Source organism: Melopsittacus undulatus, unplaced genomic scaffold (assembly GCF_012275295.1).
Source record: "Melopsittacus undulatus isolate bMelUnd1 unplaced genomic scaffold, bMelUnd1.mat.Z mat_scaffold_440_arrow_ctg1, whole genome shotgun sequence".
Classification (NCBI taxonomy): domain Eukaryota; kingdom Metazoa; phylum Chordata; class Aves; order Psittaciformes; family Psittaculidae; genus Melopsittacus; species Melopsittacus undulatus.
The window spans coordinates 26,434-48,803 of record NW_022994326.1 but is presented as its reverse complement, the minus strand read 5'-3'; the positions used below and the strand labels follow the sequence as shown (position 1 = coordinate 48,803).

The 22,370-nt window shown below is 43.9% G+C and overlaps 1 protein-coding gene across 5 annotated transcripts; it reads right to left on the bottom strand.

Moving 5' to 3' along the window:
• Positions 1-9,514: 9,514 nt before the first annotated feature.
• Positions 9,515-22,127, bottom strand: LOC117438528 (ribosomal oxygenase 2-like). Of its 5 annotated transcripts, none has more exons than XR_004550841.1 (5): positions 22,074-22,127; positions 11,675-11,750; positions 10,384-10,500; positions 9,676-9,736; positions 9,515-9,550 (listed from the first exon to the last, which is right to left on the bottom strand). XR_004550841.1 is itself a non-coding variant. In XM_034074009.1 (4 exons), exons 1-4 carry the CDS (start codon positions 12,155-12,157, stop codon positions 9,686-9,688), a joined length of 339 nt encoding a protein of 112 aa, XP_033929900.1. In that variant the 5' UTR covers positions 12,158-12,262; the 3' UTR covers positions 9,574-9,685. The 5 variants fall into 5 exon arrangements, 2 of the variants coding, with proteins under 2 accessions (XP_033929900.1, XP_033929901.1); XR_004550842.1 differs by having other exon boundaries at positions 9,525-9,550; positions 9,676-9,733; XR_004550840.1 differs by lacking the exon at positions 9,515-9,550 and having other exon boundaries at positions 9,574-9,736.
• Between the last annotated feature and the right edge of the window lie 243 nt (positions 22,128-22,370).

The following is a 22,370-nucleotide window of genomic DNA, read 5'->3' as shown; positions in this document are numbered from 1 at the left end:
TAACCCTAACCCTAACCCTAACCCTAACCCTAACCCTAACCCTAACCCTAACCCTAACCCTAACCCTAACCCTAACCCTAACCCTAACCCTAACCCTAACCCTAACCCTAACCCTAACCCTAACCCTAACCCTAACCCTAACCCTAACCCTAACCCTAACCCTAACCCTAACCCTAACCCTAACCCTAACCCTAACCCTAACCCTAACCCTAACCCTAACCCTAACCCTAACCCTAACCCTAACCCTAACCCTAACCCTAACCCTAACCCTAACCCTAACCCTAACCCTAACCCTAACCCTAACCCTAACCCTAACCCTAACCCTAACCCTAACCCTAACCCTAACCCTAACCCTAACCCTAACCCTAACCCTAACCCTAACCCTAACCCTAACCCTAACCCTAACCCTAACCCTAACCCTAACCCTAACCCTAACCCTAACCCTAACCCTAACCCTAACCCTAACCCTAACCCTAACCCTAACCCTAACCCTAACCCTAACCCTAACCCTAACCCTAACCCTAACCCTAACCCTAACCCTAACCCTAACCCTAACCCTAACCCTAACCCTAACCCTAACCCTAACCCTAACCCTAACCCTAACCCTAACCCTAACCCTAACCCTAACCCTAACCCTAACCCTAACCCTAACCCTAACCCTAACCCTAACCCTAACCCTAACCCTAACCCTAACCCTAACCCTAACCCTAACCCTAACCCTAACCCTAACCCTAACCCTAACCCTAACCCTAACCCTAACCCTAACCCTAACCCTAACCCTAACCCTAACCCTAACCCTAACCCTAACCCTAACCCTAACCCTAACCCTAACCCTAACCCTAACCCTAACCCTAACCCTAACCCTAACCCTAACCCTAACCCTAACCCTAACCCTAACCCTAACCCTAACCCTAACCCTAACCCTAACCCTAACCCTAACCCTAACCCTAACCCTAACCCTAACCCTAACCCTAACCCTAACCCTAACCCTAACCCTAACCCTAACCCTAACCCTAACCCTAACCCTAACCCTAACCCTAACCCTAACCCTAACCCTAACCCTAACCCTAACCCTAACCCTAACCCTAACCCTAACCCTAACCCTAACCCTAACCCTAACCCTAACCCCTAACCCTAACCCTAACCCTAACCCTAACCCTAACCCTAACCCTAACCCTAACCCTAACCCTAACCCTAACCCTAACCCTAACCCTAACCCTAACCCTAACCCTAACCCTAACCCTAACCCTAACCCTAACCCTAACCCTAACCCTAACCCTAACCCTAACCCTAACCCTAACCCTAACCCTAATGGGGACAATAAGCCTAATGGCGGAAAGTGGGTACCCTAACCCTAATGTCGGGAAGGGGGCACCCCAGCCATAATGTCAGACTGAGGGCACCCTAACCCTAATGTCGGGAAGAGGGCACCCTAGCCCTAATGCCGGAGATGGGGGGGGGGGGGGGGGCCCTAACCCTAATGTCGGAAAAGGGGGACAATAAGCCTAATGGCGGAAAGTGGGTACCCTAACCCTAATGTCGGGCAGGGGGCACCCCAGCCATAATGTCAGACTGAGGGCACCCTAACCCTAATGGCGGGAAGAGGGCACCCTAGCCCTAATGCCGGAGATGGGGGGGGGGGGGGCCCTAACCCTAATGTCGGATAGGGGGGACAATAAGCCTAATGGCGGAAAGTGGGTACCCTAACCCTAATGTCGGGCAGGGGGCACCCCAGCCATAATGTCAGACTGAGGGCACCCTAACCCTAATGGCGGGAAGAGGGCACCCTAGCCCTAATGCCGGAGATGGGGGGGGGGGGGGGCCCTAACCCTAATGTCGGAAAGGGGGGACAATAAGCCTAATGGCGGAAAGTGGGTACCCTAACCCTAATGTCGGGAAGAGTGCACACTAACCCTAATGTCGGAAAGTGGGTACCCTAACCCTAATGTCGGGAAGAGTGCACCCTAACCGTAATGTCGGAAAGTGGGTACCCTAACCCTAATGTCGAGAAGAGTGCACCCTAACCCTAATGTCGGAAAGTGGGTACCCTAACCCTAATGTCGGGAAGAGTGCACCCTAACCCTAATGTCGGAAAGTGGGTACCATAACCCTAATGTCGGGAAGAGTGCACCCTAACCCTAATGTCGGAAAGTGGGTACCCTAACCCTAATGTCGGGAAGAGTGCACCCCAGCCATAATGTCAGATTGAGTGCACCCTAACCCTAATGTCGGGAAGAGGGCACCCTAACCCTAATGTCGGAAAGGGGGTACCCTAACCCTAATGTCGGGAAGAGTGCACCCTAACCCTAATGTCGGAAAGTGGGTACCCTAACCCTAATGTCGGGAAGAGTGCACCCCAGCCATAATGTCAGATTGAGTGCACCCTAACCCTAATGTCGGGAAGAGGGCACCCTAACCCTAATGTCGGAAAGGGGGTACCCTAACCCTAATGTCGGGAAGAGTGCACCCTAACCCTAATGTCGGAAAGTGGGTACCCTAACCCTAATGTCGGGAAGAGTGCACCCTAACCCTAATGTCGGGAAGAGTGCACCCCAGCCATAATGTCAGATTGAGTGCACCCTAACCCTAATGTCGGGAAGAGTGCACCCTAACCCTAATGTCGGAAAGTGGGTACCCTAACCCTAATGTCGGGAAGAGTGCACCCTAACCCTAATGATGTCAGGAAGAGTGTACCGTAACCCTAGTGACGACCCTAGCCCTAGCGGCGACCCGGAACGGATCTACCTAGCGCCTAATTTGCCTTGCCTTGCTGTCATCTATCATGTCTCATCTGCCATCTCTCAACTGCCATCTATCATCTGCCATCTATCATGTACCCAACTGTCATCATCTATCATCTACCATGGATCATGTACCCATCTATCATCTAGCATTGACTTACCTGGAAAATTGACTTACCTGGAAAATTGACTTACCTGCCAAAACATCATAGGGGTACAGAAACAACCCATACAAGTACAAGATACATAGTCCCTCCCATCCCCCCCCACCCTCTGCTTTTTCAATTAACACAACAATTACAACAAGTTACAGTCAGGGAGGAAAACATCATAGGGGTACAGAAACAACCTATACAAGATCAATAGTCCATCCCATCCACACTCACCCTCTCCCTTTTTAAGGCAACAATTATAACAAGTTACAATCAGGGAGGAAAACATCATAGGGGTACAGAAACAACCCATACAAGTACAACATCAATGGCCAGTCCCATCCACCCTCACCCTCTCCTTTTTCAATTAACACAACAATTACAACAAGTTACAGTCAGGGAGGAAAACATCATAGGGGTACAGAAACAACCCATACAAGATCAATAGTCCATCCAATCCACCCCCACCCTGTCCTTTTTCAGTTAAGGCAACAATTATAACAAGTTACAGTCAGGGAGGAAAACATCATAGGGGTACAGAAACAACCCATACAAGATCAATAGTCCATGCCATCCACCCTCACCCTCTCCTTTTTCAATTAACACAACAATTACAACAAGTTACAGTCAGGGAGGAAAACATCATAGGGGTACAGAAACAACCCATACAAGATCAATAGTCCATCCCATCCACCCTCACCCTCTCCTTTTTCAATTAACACAACAATCATAACAAGTTACAGTCAGGGAGGAAAACATCATAGGGGTACAGAAACAACCCATACAAGATCAATAGTCCATCCCATCCACCCTCACCCTCTCCTTTTTCAATTAACACAACAATTACAACAAGTTACAGTCAGGGAGGAAAAAATCATAGGGGTACAGAAACAACCAATACAAGTACAAGATCAATAGTCCATCCCATCCACCCTCACCCTCTCCTTTTTCAATTAACACAACAATTATAACAAGTTACAGTCAGGGAGGAAAAAATCATAGGGGTACAGAAACAACCAATACAAGCACAAGATCAATAGTCCATCCCATCCACACTCACCCTCTCCCTTTTTAAGGCAACAATTATAACAAGTTATAATCAGGCAGGAAAACATCATAGGGGTACAGAAACAACCCATACAAGTACAAGATCAATAGTCCCTCCCATCCACCCTCACCCTCTGCTTTTTCAGTTAAGGCAACAATTACAACAAGTTACAGTCAGGGAGGAAAAAATCATAGGGGTGCAGGAACAACCAATACAAGTACAAGATCAATAGTCCATCCCATCCACCCTCACCCTCTCCTTTTTCAATTAACACAACAATTACAACAAGTTATATTCAGGGAGAAAAACATCATAGTGGTACAGAAACAATCCATACAAGATTAATAGTCCATCCCATCCACCCTCACCCTCTTTTTCAATTAACACAACAATCATAACAAGTTACAGTCAGGGAGGAAAACATAGGGGTACAGAAACAACCTATACAAGATCAATAGTCCATCCCATCCACACTCAGCCTCTCCCTCTTTAAGGCAACAATTATAACAAGTTATAATCAGGCAGGAAAACATCATAGGGGTACAGAAACAACCCATACAAGTACAACATCAATGGCCAGTCCCATCCACCCTCACCCTCTCCCTCTCCCTTTTCAGTTCAGACAATAAGTACAACAAGTTAAAGTCTGGGAGAAAAACATTATAGAGGTACAAAAACAACCCATACAAGATCAATAGTCCCTCCCATCCACCCCCGGCCACTCCGTTTTCAGTTAAGGCAACAATTATAACAAGTTATAGTCAGGGAGGGAAACATTATAGGGGTACAGAATCAACCCATACAAGATCAATAGTCCATCCCATCCACACTCACCCTCTCCCTTTTTAAGGCAACAATTATAACAAGTTATAATCAGGGAGGAAAACATCATAGGGGTACAGAAACAACCCATACAAGTACAACATCAATGGCCAGTCCCATCCACCCTCACCCTCTCCTTTTTCAGTTCAGACAACAAGTACAACAAGTTATAGTCTGGGAGAAAAACATCATAGTGGTACAGAAACAACCCATACTGTTGGGGGTCGAGCATGGGCGCTTGAACAGGCCTACAGCAAGCTGTGAGAAAGTGAACTTATGACCCCAGGTTAAAAGAAGAAGAAGTGTCAAGATCAGCAAAACAGGAATGCAATAACAGGATGCCAGTAATTGCAGAAGCATGATGTAACGCTAAGCTGAAGCGAAGGCGTGAAACCAATCAGGAGAGGTAAAGGGGAGCGTGTATCCCTCGTGGGCAAAGTGAAGCAGCCAATCAAGTAATGCGTGATCGTGTGTAAGACAGTATATTAAGAGCAGCCTTGTAATCAATAAACGGAGCATTTTGTGAACCTACATCATATCGGTGTTTTCTCCCCTCCACCTGGCTGCGGCATTTTGGTGACACCGACGTGATACCAGGAGAGAGAGAGACCGTGGACGAGAGAAGGTGGAGATCCCGGCTGCCTGAGAGAGGCAGGAAAAGAGGTCAAATTACATGGCCACGGCTGACCGGTGAGTCAGGCAGACTGCGGTCTGTTTCGGGATGGGTTTCGCTGTATCAGCGATAGAAAAGGCTACGACAGAAGGAGTGCTATGCGTAGCGAAGAAAACAGGGTACTCGATACCCCGACAGGAACTTGTGGACTTTTTATTTTGGTGCCAACGAAGGGGGTTGTTAGAAAATACTGGACAGTTATTCTCCAAAGATCAATGGCGTAAGATAGGGGAAGAATTGTGGGAGTCGGTGAAGCTTTAATCTCGAGACTTGGGAGAAAATTACTAAGGAAGAAGCCTCTGATTTATGGATGTTTTCACTCCTTCCTAAGGTGAAGGGAGCAACCCTTAAAGAGACAGACCTAAAGTTACTGTTGAAATGGTTGAAGACACGTTACCCAGAGATTTATGAGTCTACCGGATTTGAGATATCCTTGTGGAATGGGGCAGGAGTTAAGCTGTGGAATGCAGCCACGAAAGGCAATGATGCTGTGAAAAGTTTGTTAGTCATTTGGAGAACTGTTTTAGAGATGTTAAAGTAAAAAAAAAAATGAGATCATGGAGATCAGCGTGCCCCCCCCCCCCCCCCCCCCCCCCGAACCTCCACTGGTTGCCGCTGCAGCAGCGAAGACTGAGGACGGGGATGAAGACGATCCTTTCGACCTGAGCCCTATTGACCCCGAGATGGAGCCTGTGCACGTTTATCAGTTTGCTGTTGCTGCTCCTGAGATTCTGATGCCTGATAATGCCGATGCTGACCTGGATGGTGCTTTTGACCTGGAGCCTATTCATCCAGAAAAGAAGCCTGATTTATATCCCCCATATCCTCATGATAAATGGGTAGCTGTAAAGGGAGAAGTGAGATGGGTGGGGGATGTGGATGTATTGCACGGTTTCGCATGGTGTGTGTGCTTCCCACCCAAGATGGGATGGTCTCTTGTATGCTCTTATCAGGGGTATCGGGCAGAATGTGTAAGACCGTGGAGTTGGGACCCCGTATACTACTCCTTTGATACAGTCTCTCTGTGATACTCATGTACTAGAAGTTGGTAAATATAAGTATGTCCACGTTTCTATCTACCCTTGGAAACCTTTATAGATATTGCTGGCAACTTCCTCCAACATAGGCTGGCCACCTGTGTAGGAACGAGTGTGCATTTTGGTCAGTAAAAAAGCCCAAGCCTCATGCGATGTGAGGGAGGCAGAGCCTCTGTGGGGACGCCCGCTAAGGTTGAGCCTGCCACCTTGCACTGTGATGATGCTTCTCGGAGCTGGTTTCCTGATAGTCTTTACAGGGTCCTTGTGCCACGTCCTGTATGTGGGACTGTGTAGTGGGAACAATGATTGTCTGGATTTTGTGTTTCAAATATTGTAGTTGTGTGGAGTGTGCTTGCGGGATCCCATATGTGTGTGTGTGTGTCTGTGTGTGTGTGTGATGAGGGCAGACAGTGTTCTGTATATTTTTTGTTGTCAGGTTCATGTAAAAGTTTTAACAGGTAGCAGTTTAACCTTTCGGGCAAGAAAAGGTTAATGCAAAAGCGCAGTTGCCGATAGGCCGGTGGTTTTAGCTGTGCAAAGCAGGGTGAGCAACTTTGAAAAAAAAAAACCAACAACAACAAAAAAAAATCACTTGAGGGCAACTGAAAATTAACAGCTCGAATATGCATGCTTGTAAAGTAGCTATTATTAGAGGTTGTGATTTTGTGTATAAAACCACCTGTATTTACTAGCCAGTTGCTAATAAGAAACTATACGTTGTATTGTATGGATTTGTCACTTGTAAAAGAGATGTTAAAGAAAGCAAATTTGCAGTAGCTGCTAGAAAATACTAAGGCAAAAGCTAGAAAGATTCTAAGATGATGGTACTGTTATAAAGCAAGTAATGGAACAAATTAAGAGGGTGGGAGAACTCCACTGGTAAGAAGTTTCTTTGGTTAGTCCCTCGCTGCCATTAGCATCTTCAACATGCTGATGCACTCTGTGATAGTTACTCTGCTAATGTAAATCTGTGTGTGCTTTGCTGTAGTAGTGACTTGTTACTGGGTTAAGCAGGTGAAACTCTGCATTGACAACAAGGTGCAAGGACAGAGATTGACCAAATGCCTGCTACCACAGTCAAGGGCAAGACTGGGTTGGCCTCTGTGTTTGCCACCAAGAAGAACCTTTAGCTTCGCTGCTGGCTGCAACCCAGCAGGCGTAGAGCAGTGGAGACACATGTCATGCCAGACCTTGATGTGAGGGATGGCCTCCGCTGTTATCAGAGAGCCATCCAGGAGAAAAAGGGTAGGCCCAGCTGTGTACAGCTATCAACAGGACCATACTGGCTGCCAGCAAAACATACCAAGCCGCAGAACTCAACCACATAAAGAAACAGCAATGGTAGAAATCTTCGTAAAATCTTTGTAATATCTGTGCTATTATGTGTGACCATGGGTAATGGAAAAGTATACTGAGCATATCTGTTAAATCCCAACTATTCCAACCTGTTACATGGTGTGTAGGATTCACTGATATGCCACATGTTATAAAGGTTCAAGTGACTTCAAATCAGACTAATCTTACTGAAATAATGCTACCTAGAGTAGTGGGTTGTTATATTACACAAGTCAAGCAGTGATAGAGCAGACACAATAAATTGTCAAAAACTTTTCGTAAAACTAAAAAGGGGGAGATGTGGAGACAGTGTTCTCACAGGAAAATGAATATTTGGTACATGAGCTCTGAATATCTCTGAGGGATACAGCAAGGCCATGGGAGGCCCGAGGAAGCCTAAGCAAGCAAGATAAGAAGAAGCTGTAATTCACTGAGTTATGAGAACTGTGGACTGTTGGCAAGCATTCGAGGTCAAGTTCTCACACCTGTGTTTAACCAATTATATGTTAGTCACTAAGGGTCTTCACGACAAGTATCCAATCATGATATGCCAAATTGCTGTAGGTGTGTGTAAGCAATAGTATATAAGGAGTTAAAGCTTTGCAATAAATGGCTTTTTGTCTGATCAAAAAAAAAAAAAAAAAGGGGGGGGAGTGTAACTCCTTGACTGTTAACACTGTACAGTTTACTTCTGCAGCTGCTTCACATCCCCTTTGCATTAGAATGCTTCTGGGCATGTGTTGTATGAATCTTTCTGATCATTCTGAATCTATTCACAAGAATTTGTTTGAACTTAAAGAAAATATGAAAGAACTTACTGTAGAAACAAATCCTATAGACTCTTGGTTAAAATCGTTAGGAATAAGTAGTTGGTTAAGGAGTTTAATCACGATGTTTAGCGGACCAATAATGATTATGTTGTTAATTTTGTTTTTTGGACCTTGTCTGTTACAATGTATTGTGCAACGCATGCAGCAGATGACAAAAGCCTTATTTGAAAAAAGAGGGGGAGATGTTGGGGGTCGAGCATGGGCACTTGAAGAGGCCTACAGCAAGCTGTGAGAAAGTGAACTTATGACCCCAGGTTAAAAGAAGAAGAAGTGTCAAGATCAGCAAAACAGGAATGCAATAACAGGATGCCAGTAATTGCAGAAGCATGATGTAACGCTAAGCTGAAGCGAAGGCGTGAAACCAATCAGGAGAGGTAAAGGGGAGCGTGTATCCCTCGTGGGCAAAGTGAAGCAGCCAATCAAGTAATGCGTGATCGCGTGTAAGACAGTATATTAAGAGCAGCTTTGTAATCAATAAACGGAGCATTTTGTGAACCTACATCGTATCGGTGTTTTCTCCCCTCCACCTGGCCGCGGCACCATACAAGATCAATAGTCCCTCCCATCCAGCCTCACCCTCTCCTTTTTCAGTTAAGGCAACTATTCTAACAAGTTACAGTCAGGGAGGAAAACATCATAGGGGTACAGAAACAACCCATACAAGTACAAAATCAATAGTCCCTCTCATCCACCCTCACCCTCTCCATTTTTTTATTAACACAACAAAAAGCATTTCTACAAGTCCGCACTCGTGCAATTCTTGCAGAGCCAAGGCCACGCAGTGAGCGATCCCAATACCCTGAGCCTTGTTGCTGGACAAGAAGATTCTTGGCAGGCATAAGCAAGGTCAATTGTCTTGTTATGCTTCTGTAATTTCCCATGTTTTCGTGCAGAGAATGATCTCTGCCAAGGCTGTAGTTTCCCAGGGTGTTTTTACAAATACAGTATTACAAAATACACAAATGCAATTTTACAAATACAAGAACAAACAAGTTATAAACATTAGCTTTGTAAACAGTAGTAACCTCTAGACTCACCAATTAGAGCTCAGTATCCAAGGTTGCTCAGCTTTCCCCTTGAGTCAGCTACATCCACCTGCTAAACATGCACAGAGTTACCCACATGAATTCAAGCTAAATAGATTAGCCTAAAGAGAAAGAGGTTCAGTATCGCAGCAAAAACCTGGACATTTCTCAGCTTTGCAGAGCCTAACATTTACTCCCAACACAACCCTTTCTTCTACCCATTCCCCAAGAGCTATTCACACACCAAACCCGACGTTCATTTTCTCCTGCTCCACAGCTCCCTGCTGTGCTAAAAGACTTGCTAGTGTAGCTGAAAAAGGGACCTGTTCTTTCTGTGTGCTGACCGGCAGCACAACCAGACTATCGCAAGGAAATCGCAGAACAATTTACAGCTTAGCTGACTTTTAAAGATTCAAGAGCTTGGCCCAACAGGAGCTAAGCTTGTCTGACTGTTCCAAAGCAAACACCATTACATTTATAAGGAAGCAACCTATCCAAGGACACTGTGATACCAAAGAAAGGCAGTGCAAAAAAGCAGACAATGCTTCAGATGGAGCAAACCTCTGAAGAGTCAATGACTTCAAAAGAAGTGATTATGCTGCTGGACAAGGTAGTGCCTTTGCCCTGAGCTTTCAAAGCAGATCAGCAAGATACATGCTTGCCTCAGTGCTGAAGTTCCAGCTGAATGCACTGTTATTCTCTCTACTTCCACCTACTTACCAGAAGCAGCTTCCTCAGTATGCTCGTCCGCAGTGCCACATCTTCTTTTGCTGCGTCAAACACAAGGCTAGGAAGTGCATCCAGTAAGTAAACTCCCCAAGAGGTGAAGGACAGGAACTAATAAGAAAAAAAATAATTACTAAAATAGTTGCACTGAAGTAAAACAGAAAACTGATGTCAAAGCTGGAAACACAGTGCTCCAATCCCAAATCTGCTTCATGCCTTTAGCCCTTCCATTACCACTCTGCAGCCCCACGCAGTAGCTCACTCTAAACTGTACATGCATTCTCACTAGCTCCCGGTCAGTGGTACAGAGGGAAGGGACTGGGGCTTGACAAGGTCTGGTTTGTTCTCATTATGGTGACGGCGTATTGAAGCTCTCCGGCTTCCAGGCACAAAGGGGAAAATACTGTGACACGCCCTGACAACAGGGGGTCACGCTGCCAGGCCACCAGCAGCACAGGCAGCCATGCAGGCAGAGACCCAGATCCTGACTACAGGCAGGTCGCATTGCCTGCACCACGACTAAGTGGCTTGGCGCCGTCTTTGGAAAGAAGGGGCGAGTCCAGACCATCCCTCCGCTCGTGGACTTAGGGAAGACGCCCCTGATGCTGCACAGAGACCTGCTCTCCTTCCAGGGAGGCTTAAGCTAAGCTGCAGCAATTTTAACAGGTGCCTAAAGGACAAGCTCACTCACTCCCTCACATTGATAGACAAGGACAAGACAAACACAAACCAAAACGTCCCAAAAAGGGAGACGGTCTCTGTGCAGCCACTGTCCGGGGAGTCACCCTACTCACCAAGCAAGAGAGGAGAGCCTCAGACCATGCCCAGGGCTGCATGGAAGCCGGAGAGCTTCAACAGGCCAAGGGCCAGATGCTGTGACACGCCCTGACAACAGGGGGTCAGGCTGGGTAGGCCACCAGCAGGCAGAGAGCTGCTGGGGCAGAGGAGAGGGACAGGGAAATGGCCCTCCCCTGCTTACAGGGTGGCCTGGGGGTCCAAGAGAGCTCTATTTCCCCCTCGGGTGCGGAGACGCTGGCTCTCACCCTCCTTACAGGGTTGCCACGCTCTCCGGGCAGCCAAAGGAGCAAGACGGCCAAAGGCCAAAACCAAGTGTAGCAAAGACCTGAGCCCTGCTTACAGGGAGGTCGCCCAGCACACAACGCTCCTCAGGGCCCCCCAAAGGTGCCATCATGCTCTTACGTGACCTCGCCCTGTGCCCACAGGGATTCCCTTTGCCCAGGGTGCCTTTCTCATGCCCCCTCTTCTGCCCGACGCCGCTCCTCACCTCGCCGTTACACACGCCACCTCTTCTCTCTTCTCTTGACATGCAGCCTCTTCTTTTTTGATCTTCCAAGGTCAGGCTACATGCAAAATTACACAAAAATAAAAGTTCTTTGCTTCTTCAAGAAAGAAATAAACCTTAAAATCCCTTAAAATGTGGCTATACATTTATAAATAACCAGGTCCCCTATTATAATCAATATCTTATAGATATGATGTTCAAGTGAGAAGATATGCACAAAATGACCATAATTCCAGTGATTTGTACTTCTGAAGCAATTTTCCAGGTTCCCCATGTAAACCCATCCGATAAATAGAGGTATTCTAATGGAAAAAAAGTTTCCCAAGTATCCACTCTACTCTAAAGACAAGTTCTCTCAGTGTCAGCTTACCACAAATAAATGATTGAGTTTAGCTCATAAATGTCATCTGAAAGCAAATTTAAGATTGCTGCCTCCAATTTCCATACTAAAATGGCAAGTTCCATGTTAAAGGCCACTGCCTGACACACAGGAAGAACCTTCTCCCAGTTTCACAACAAAGCTTTGGCACACAAGTACTTCAATTAACTAGGCAAGGATCTAATTACACTCCTTATAGAAAGGCTGATAGATACATGGGTTTATGTATTTCATTTTACAGTAACCAAAACTTAAACCTACCCATACACCTCAGAAACCATCACTGTTAAATTTTGCTCTCATTTTTCTACCACAGCTTCCTTAACACAGATTTGATTAAGCATCACTGGGAAGTGTTCATGATTTCAGTTTCTGTGACTACTACTAGTAGCTTAGAGCTCTGTGCTCTGGTATAAACTGAGTACAGACTCTGGGACAGTAACTTTTCCAACACGAAGCTGGCATGAAACAAGAGGATTAAGTCTTATAGTAGTGCTATTACCACAAGGGTGTTGAGAGGTTAAGACTGGTGATAAGTGACAACAGCTTTTATTTAATCATCCACTTCAATGGGGTAAAAAAAGTCAAAAAAGTACTCATGTAAAAATTGAAGACTTTAAGAGCAAAGTAGAGCATATTGCCAGGAGAGCACAGATAGAGCATGTTACATCCTAGGAAGCTCATGCATAGAAGCCTTGATCATTACACTGCCCTGATTGGCACCAGTACAGAACATTATTTAACAGGTACCACCCATCAGGTTCTGCTTTTTTCATTTAGTATTTGCACTTCTGTCTCTCCAGCTTTGCTAAATTCTTGTTCCAAGCATACAACCTGCTTTTTCCAGATGAAAACACACCAAACTCAAGCAAGTATAAAACCCAGCAACAAATTTCCACAATAACAACAAATACTCTTCTCCTGCAGCAGCCATCAAAATCCATACATCCTACATGTAGGCTTTCTAGAACATACTACACTTCATTGCATTGCCCTATGGGAGAAACTAGGCAGCCACTATGCAGACAGCTGACTCAAACATGTCTATGAAAAGCCATCACCCAACAGTTAGCATGACATCGCACAAAAAAACTAACTCAGCTCTCTAGCTTCAATAAAGACCTAGAAACACCAATTGATTAAGAACTCCAGTAGATATTACATACCCAAAATTGAAAGTAATCAAGAATTTAGAAAGATCATTCTGTAACCCATTAAAATTTCCCCTCTTTTCACCCTAAGGGAACTTCTCCATGCAGGGAGGAAAATGCCCACCCCCCAGAGATGAGCAAGTCTCTTAAAACATGATCATGAACTTTTCAAGTGAGATGTGGAGCAGTTAAGTATAAAAATTAAACCCTGTGTTTATTTTCTATTAGTCTGTGAGTGATTGAAAGGTTTTCTCCTGATGAAGAAAAGAGCAGCTCAGAAGCTGAATGCCAACAAAACTGCTCAGCTCCCCTCCATGGGTTAAGAAAGGATCAAATACTGAATTGGGTAAAAGTCTGACAAGTACTAAATCCAAGAAAATTGCTCTCTGCTTCTGACCATCTTGGCAGGGTAAAAAAAAAAAAAAAAAAAGCTTTTTGTTATTTCTAATTTCTAATGACATGCACAGTTAGAACCAAATGTAACAAGAGCTAGTATTTGGTACTGTTTTCCTCTCTCTCCCCATAACTTAATAGGCTAATCCTCTAGCACTTGTTTCTAGAAGCTGAGAATACCATGCTGTGTGCAGGTTATGCTCACTTAGAGGGCACAAAGACTCAAAAATACCTCAGGAGCCCCAGTCCTATGAAGAACTCAGTTTTATGACTAACCCTGTGAACCTGGGCCAAAATCAATTCGATAGAAGGTCCAAGTTATCTAGAGCCAATGCAGAAGCACAAAATAGGCTATTGTAACAAGGACTAACTTTATACAACTGTACATATACAAATAATCACAAGACATACTTTTTAACTACATCATATACATATAACAAGGGGTCTCAATGCATTAAATCTAGCACCACTGCTGTATAGCCTTAAACATCTCTTCAGCAATGTAATCATTACCACCACACAGGTATACTTCCTTTCCATAAGCCATTCCTTCCCCAGCCAGCATAGAAACAGGGTTAGACACAGCTGCAGCCTCCCAGACAAAATGATTCACTCACTGCCCTGAAGCAAAGTAACAGAAATGTGAAAAACTAAAGAATAAGGTATTGTTTATTAAGATATATGTTAGGTATATATATGTTAAACCCAATATAAAGGTTAGACAATAAAAGATATGAAATTGCTTATGCACACAGTTAACGGACACAGTTTATGCAAGATAAGATAACCGCAATCGCTTACACCAATTAAACCACAATCGCTTACACCAATTAAACCAGAAACCGTTTATGCAAACATAAGATGACCACAAGGTGTTACAGAAACTGGCTTGCAAGATGTTCCAGGAACTGGCAGAAATAAGACAAACAACTCCATATAAGGACATAAATGAAGGGTCAACTATGGAACAAAGGAGGAAAACTTCTTACTTCGGCCTCACCGACCACCGGGTTGCAGAGGTCGACCCCCTAGCAATAGCTGAAGCATGCGCAGAGTACCTCAACTACGTCATGAACACGGAAGTAAAAGATGTATATGGGAGGGCTTTTTGAACTGCTCAATACTGCAGTAGGCGGAGCGCAGACTCCCCTGCCGTCCAGCGCTGTCTTTGCTCATATTCTACTTGCTATAATTAATAAAATTCTAATTGGATTATGATCCGTTGTGGTCTCAATTTATAACAATTTCTGGTGCCATGACTCGGATAAGGAACGGTGAGCTTTGGTCCTCCGGGAAGGCGCCCCGCGACATTTCGCGGCCCCGCGACCAACAGCCTACCTCAACCTTACCGACGAACCTAAATTCTAGAATAATGAGCAAAGGAAAAACCGGTAAAATCCCATAAAAATTCTGTGCACGGGAGTCCGGACGAAGACTCAGGACGCGTAAGTATATTGCGAAATTCGCAGAGCGGAATTGTTCGCGGCGAAATTGTTCGCAGGTTTGCCGTTCGGGCGGGATTGGGTTTCCTGGAATATAACGAATGAGAGGTTCGATATACTGAACCAAGCGAGTGTGGACCTTTAAGTACTGCGTTTTCCATCTCCCGCGAGGGACTGGGCCAGAAACAAGGGGAGCGAGTGAGTGTATATTTGTGGATATTCCAGAAGATGGGGGGCGAAGGGCAGCAAGCCTTCGACTCACATGAATACCCCTTAGATAATTGGAGAGATTTCCCTGAAACCCTAGGGAAAGATAAGCAAAAAAAAAAAATGATAGAATATTGTACTAAGATATGGGGAGGGAAGACGGGTCCCAGTAGAGGTCCCAGTCCCGGGGGCCCAGGCAGAGGTCCCCGGAGTAAGACAATGGGTCAGAGTAAGAGTCGTAATTATAACCCAGAAAAGGATCCAAGGAGAGATCCTAAGAATAAAGCAGGGAGCAGCTCACCGGATGCACCACCGGACGGTCCCCTGGGGTTAATGATAAAGTACTGGGACATTCAGCCGTCCCAGGAAGGCAAAAAGAGTAAGGAAAAAATGGTCCATTACTGTATGAAAGTATGGGCAAAAGAAAAAAAAAAAAAAACCAAAAAAAAACTGACCCGATATTTGGGTCCGCAAGACACAGTGGGTGTCTTGTACAAAAAGGTTTTATGCACAAGAGGCAGCGGGCGTCCTATGGTTTACAATCACAGGAGGCAGTGGGCATCTTGTAGTTAGGATCCTGCAAGACACAGTGGGTGTCTCGTAGAAAAAGTTTTGGTTTTTAGGCAGCAGACATCTGATGGTCTGAATCCTGCAAGATACAGTGGGTGTCTTGCAGAAAAGGTTTTGAGGATTTCAAACGTATGTGCTGCATGAAAGTAATCTGACCATTCTGAATCAATCCATACTAAGCTGGGAAAACTGCAGGAGAATATGCAAAAGCTTAAAATTGTTGGAAGTGGATTGGATAAGGAGTTACTGGATGGTTCAGAGATATACTTAACCAAGGCCTTCTCCAGGTAACATGGATAGGTCTGTCATAAATAATAGAGTAAAAGAATTTACTCACTTTATAGAAAAAGGGGAAACTGATACACGGGTAACCAATGTACAGGGAGGTAATACAGAGAAATTGTATAAGGGAGTTAAAGGAATTCCTATGCTTAAACAAAAGTATTGTCTGTCCTAAATACCTGCCATTGCCATCTTGCCAAGGCATTGATTACTGCTGGAGGGGAAGAAGCAGATGCTAATTCTATTGACAAAAGCAGATGAAAGGTCCTGCTGATAAGCCAGGGAGAGGCAGACTGGGCGATCAAGCCTTAAGACCATGACAAAAACACAGGTGTTTGGTCCTATTAATAAGCGGCAGGAGAAGCAGACTGGGCGCCGACTAACCCTAAGTCCATGTCTGGAGATTAAAAGGTGTAAAGGTTAAAAAGAGGGAGACTCATTTACTTCATCCTGAAACCCCTGTCCATGATCAGAAGGGGCACTGCGCAAGTGCAAAGGACCTTCTGGCTCATTATAATACGAAGCGGGGATAGATAATACATATGTATAGGCGGATCGGGTGAGCCCAGGATTTCGCTATATCCCAAGTTTTGGGAGCCAGGACGGACCTGCTAGGGGGGCAGGTGAAGGGTAAGCGAACCCACCAGGTTTCTGCTGTATCTCAGATTCTGAGAACCGTGAGGAGAGTAAGCGGAACCATAGTGTGAGTGAGGGATCCCATGTGTAACTTTGTGTTTCTGTGTGACTGAGACGTAGCATAGCTACAAAGCGAGTGTGGAGTCCCAATCCGCGGTTCCGTGTCTCCGCGAGGAGAGCGGCCGGAGACGGACGAAGCGTCTATATTTTTTTGGACCTGTGTGTCCTGTCTGTGAGCGGGGGCCTGGCTGCCCTCCCGCTGTCCTGTCTGTGTAACCCTGTGTGTGTCCTGTCTGTGAGCAGCTTAGAAAAGGGCGGAGGGGGAGTGTCCGGCTGCCCCTCTCGCTGCTTTTTTTCTGTCCTGTGCATCTTCTTGTGTGTGTACAGCCATTAAATTATAGATACCCAATCGGTAATTCTCTGAGAACAGAAATAAAATGATTATTTTGTGGAAAAAGCCACAAAAGTTCTGGGAGGTTAAAAAGAAAAATTGGGAAAGGGTTTGTAAAAAAAAAAAAAAAAAAAAAAAAAAGGTATCAAAGAAAATTTGAAGAGGCATGATTGTAAAGGAGATTTTGCTGTAACCGAAACTATGATCTAACAACAGGGGAGCTGATCTTCAGAACCCAGAGATATTATTGTACTGACCCCCTTAAGAATATCATACAACTTATGTGTAGGTGCTCTCATTTTCATAAGTGCATTTGCAGAGTACTGGGAAAGAGAAGCTATAGAGATTTGTAAAAGATTGGCTGAAATGGGAGCCGGTCAAGACAAGGAAATTCTGAAGAAAAGCCCATTGGGTTACATTTTGGCACATTGGAAAGAACTGAGAGGGTCTTCTGGGGCCTCTGTAAACAAGAAAACGTTGGTAAAATATTATAACCAATGCTGACATTCATACACTTTAGAAGATCAGGAAAAATTACCTAAAATGGAACTTTGAATTATTATACATTGTTATAATTAATGTTGTTTTTTTAGGTGATAAGGAAAATGGAATGAAGTAATGTATGCAGATATGACAGAGTGCAAAATTAATATACCTCTTCCTGATCCCTTAATTTTGGATTTGGAAAAGGACAGGAAAAACTAAAAGCTAAAGAGATGTTGTTCAGATTGTGATACTGGGGAAAGATGTTAAGAAGTTAAGATGTTAAAAGGAGGAAGCTCGAGCAGCTCCTGTGTTTGAGCATGGGATGGGTGCCGGGATAGGCAAACAAATGGAAACAGACATGTTGATAGATGGGACTGAAGGGTTGTTGGATAAATGTGGACTGGGAGTAAAGGAGGAAACATGGAAAGTGGATAAAAAGAAAGCGGTTGCTTTAAAACTGGTGGAGAAGGAATGTTGAACAGAGGTGGGGGAGTAGGCTTTTCTGTGGAACCGGATCTGTGTGTGTGCTATGGGGAATCTGGACCCTGGAAGTGAGACTGCCCTGGAGGGGAGTGCCATGGGGCTGCTGCAGTGAATGAATTAGAACTAGAATTACATAAAAGCTGAAAAGAAGAGAGTTTATCCCCTCGTTGGGAGGGAACATTTCTTGTTCTTTTAACTACAGAAACAGCGATAAGAGCTGCTGAAAAAAGGTGGACACATGCGTCTCGAGTAAAAGGACCCATAAAGGAATGGAAAGTTGTGACTGAACCCAGAGACGCCAAGCTGACCCTCTAGAGGACTTGGATAAGTAACTGAGAGAATTCATATTGACTCCTGTAAATCTGATATGGGAACTGAAGATATAGTTGAAATTATTTTAAGAAACCATAGGATAAGGGCCAGTATTAGTCCATGTCCTCCTATATGCAAACACTGCAATTTGTATATTAGAGCCAAGTGTTCCAATTATTTGAAGTATATTATTACTCATAGGAGAGACCATGAACAATTTTTGAGAAATCAATTACAGTTCTTTTTGCATTCATTGTGAAATTACCACCTCGTTGGAACAGTTGTTGTGGGTCAAATACTACTGTCATAGTAGCCGACGGGGAATATACCTTTAACCTACCAGAGAGGGCAAGACCGGAGGGAGTCGGTGCTGCAGCTGAAAAGGTCTGCCGAGGGCTGCAACCCCTGGGGCTGTGACCGCTGAGCACTATGATCCTGACCGGACCTCTTTTGGTGTCGGTTCTGATAGGAACCATATGGGAAGATGCCGTGGCTTTTAAAAACATTCACAACAACTATAGTTGAATGTATTACCACAACTAGATGAAGGAGAATAACCTCTAAAACCTTGGTATATCACACTGTTTATGAATGCAAAGGAACAAAGATAGGCAGTTGCATATATAATCAAACCCAGTATGAATTGTGTCAGGAAAAACAAGCAAAACTGTGTGTTATGATCCAAAGGAACTTCCAACCTTGTATTGGGGTAGAAATGAGAACAAATTCAGAAGAAGGGAAATTAATTGGAACAAGTGAAGTTATAACCAATTTGAGTACCTCACTGCCAATGATTTTTTATGCATATGATATTATAGATGAGGATTTAGATACTAATTGTGGAAGTCTAGAATGGAGGCAGTACTACAGTAGCCAACCAAAATATATTTGCCCGGGTGGATACCAATGTCATATAAATCCTGATTATGTACCTAATCAAACAGCTAGGTATCAGTCATCACACCTCTGTGGAAGAAAAGGATGGTCTTGTGTATGCTGCGATACTGCAGGCTAGGGATGTGATTATCAATGTAAGACTTTACAAGCTTCAATAGCAAGAATGCAAACAAACAATAACTGTACAACCCGTGCCTGCAATCCAATAAATTTAACTCTCATAGATTTGAAAAAAAAAAAAAAAAAATGGAAACAGAACCAAGTAACTAAAATTGGACTTAAAATATATGGAACTGGGGAAGACCCAGCTGTGATTATTAGTATTAAGATCAAAAAAACTGGAGTCCAATATGAAATTCTCACAGTTGCTAAAAATCTCCTTGTAAATCTTGCTGAAAATATATCTAAAGCATTGAATGTAACTAACTGCTATGTTTGTAGGGGAACTAACCAGGGAAAGAGATGGGCCTGGGAGGCAATGGAGAGTAATATAAGCGACCCTACAATCTGGAAAAATCGAAAAGGAAACAAAGGGAGACAACAATGGATCTTGCAAATGGGTATAATCGGAAAAAGTTGTTGGCAAAATTTAGAAAATGGTGTAAAACCAATAGGAAATTTACTTTGTGAAGGGGGTTATATGTGGAAGAGAGCAAAGAAAGACTGGGGAAGATGGGGAAATCCCATAGAAATAAATCACCAATTCAGTAACTGGACTAATGGAACTAACATACCAAACAGTTGGCCTACTCCAAATGGATATTATTGAATCTGTGGTAAAATAACTTTTGCATTTTTGCCCCAAAATTGGACAGGTTCATGTATATTAGGAATGATCAGACCTAATTTCTTCTTATTGAGGAGAAAACAATATAAAAGAGAGTTACAAAATGGAAAGACAATGAGTGGCCACCTGAATGAATAATCTATTATGATTTGGCAACTTGGGCCGAAGATGCATCCTGGGGATACAGAACTCCTATATGGATGTTGAGTAGAATTATAAGGTCACAAGCTGTGGTACAAATAGTAGTAAATAAAACAGAAAATGCATTAGGATTAATTGCAAAGCAAAATACTAAAATGAAAACTGCAATATATCAGAATCGTGTGGTTTTAGATGACCTGTTGGCTCAAGAAGGAGTGGTCTGTGGGAAATTTAATCTTAGTGATTGCTGTTTAGGGTTATGTGTAGCTCTCAATGAAGAATGCTGTTCTTTGGCTGACCATACTGGAGTAGTCCAGGACACCATGTCTGAACTCCGGAAAAGGTTAGATCAACGTAAAAAAGATCGTGAGGTGGGCAGGTCATGGTATGAAAACTGGTTTAATGTTTCACCTTGACTAACCACTTTGTTGTCCACTTTAGCAGGACCGCTTATCATGTTGATTTTGGCACTTATATTTGGGCCTTGTATGTTATGCTATATTTTACACTTTATTAGGGAACGATTTGACATAGCTAAACTGCTTATTTTAACTACGAGGTCTGGGGCAAATTATAAAAGTGTATCTATTGATGAGGATGAAGATTGTTGTGAATATATTATGCCACGTAGGGGCTACACTGATTGTAATTGTGAGGTATTACCCTGTGAGTGTTGTGATAAATGTTGGGATTGTGGAAAAAGGTTTATTTGCAGTGCTGAGAATGAAAGCAGCATCTAATAAACAATAATAGGATAAAAAGAAAAAGGGGGGATTGTGAAAAACTAAAGAATAAGGTATTGTTTATTAAGATATATGTTAGGTATATATATGTTAAACCCAATATAAAGGTTAGACAACAAAAGATATGAAATTGCTTATGCACACAGTTAACGGACACAGTTTATGCAAGATAAGATAACCGCAATCGCTTACACCAATTAAACCACAATCGCTTACACCAATTAAACCAGAAACCGTTTATGCAAACATAAGATGACCACAAGGTGTTACAGAAACTGGCTTGCAAGATGTTCCAGGAACTGGCAGAAATAAGACAAACCACTCCATATAAGGACATAAATGAAGGGTCAACTATGGAACAAAGGAGGAAAACTTCTTACTTCGGCCTCACCGACCACCGGGTTGCAGAGGTCGACCCCCTAGCAACAGCTGAAGCATGCGCAGAGTACCTCAACTACGTCATGAACACGGAAGTAAAAGATGTATAAGGGAGGGCTTTTTGAACTGCTCAGTACGGCAGTAGGCGGAGCGCAGACTCCCCTGCCGTCCAGCGCTGTCTTTGCTCATATTCTACTTGCTATAATTAATAAAATTCTAATTGGATTATGATCCGTTGTGGTCTCAATTTATAACAGAAACCTCACCAGGCTGAATAGGATGGACCAACACCTGCATCACTGGTTCAATCAGCTCTAGCAGGCCTTTAATTTACCTGAGAGCAAACACCATGCTAAGACATCTTTTCCTAGCCAAACCCAGAAAGTGCACTATTGCGTAGCTGTGCACACACAATAGTACTTGTTCAGTTATTGAGACATGTAGGAAGTTTGATTAGTATCTGAATGTTTGCTTTTAATATCCTTGCAGCTCCTGCTTAGTCTTATTCTGAAGGGCTTTTAGCACCTGGTAGTTGTAGCAACCCTGAGGAGCACTAGAGCACACAAACTAGCTTCCAAATGCATTTAGGACACATCAATAGAAGTTATGTTTGCAAATATACATAGAAACGCTTAAACATGTTCAGCACTCTGCTTTAAAAAGTAAAGTCTTATCAGTAAAAGTAGTAAGGCTCAACACTTACCTTGGTTTAGCTGCATTACAGATGACTGCTTGAGGCTGGCTGAAGCTCCTGGTAATGGATTTTGAACGGAGTTCTCTTTCTCCACCTCCTGTTTCAGAAGCCTCTTACTCTCTTTCGATGTACATCTTCCCATGTCTCTCCAATTAGCTCAGTCAAACTGGGAGTTGTGTCAGCCTCAGCAAGACTACCCCCACAAGCTCGATATGAAACATTGCAATTAAAAGCCATTTCCAACTCCAATCACACATATAGCAGAGAAAGGGCACACCAGCCCCACATACTTTGCCTTGCAGTGGT

What these genes read in the sequence shown, in the direction of transcription:
- LOC117438528 (XM_034074009.1), bottom strand. Translation starts at nt 12,157, where the DNA reads ATGGAACTTGCCATTTTAGTATGGAAATTGGAGGCAGCAATCTTAAAT. An exon ending in GTGGCGTGTGTAACGGCGAG is followed by an intron (nt 10,501 to 11,674) that starts GTGAGGAGCGGC and finishes TTTTCTTATTAG; the next exon opens with TTCCTGTCCTTCACCTCTTG. An exon ending in TACTGAGGAAGCTGCTTCTG is followed by an intron (nt 9,737 to 10,383) that starts GTAAGTAGGTGG and finishes GTGCATGTTTAG; the next exon opens with CAGGTGGATGTAGCTGACTC.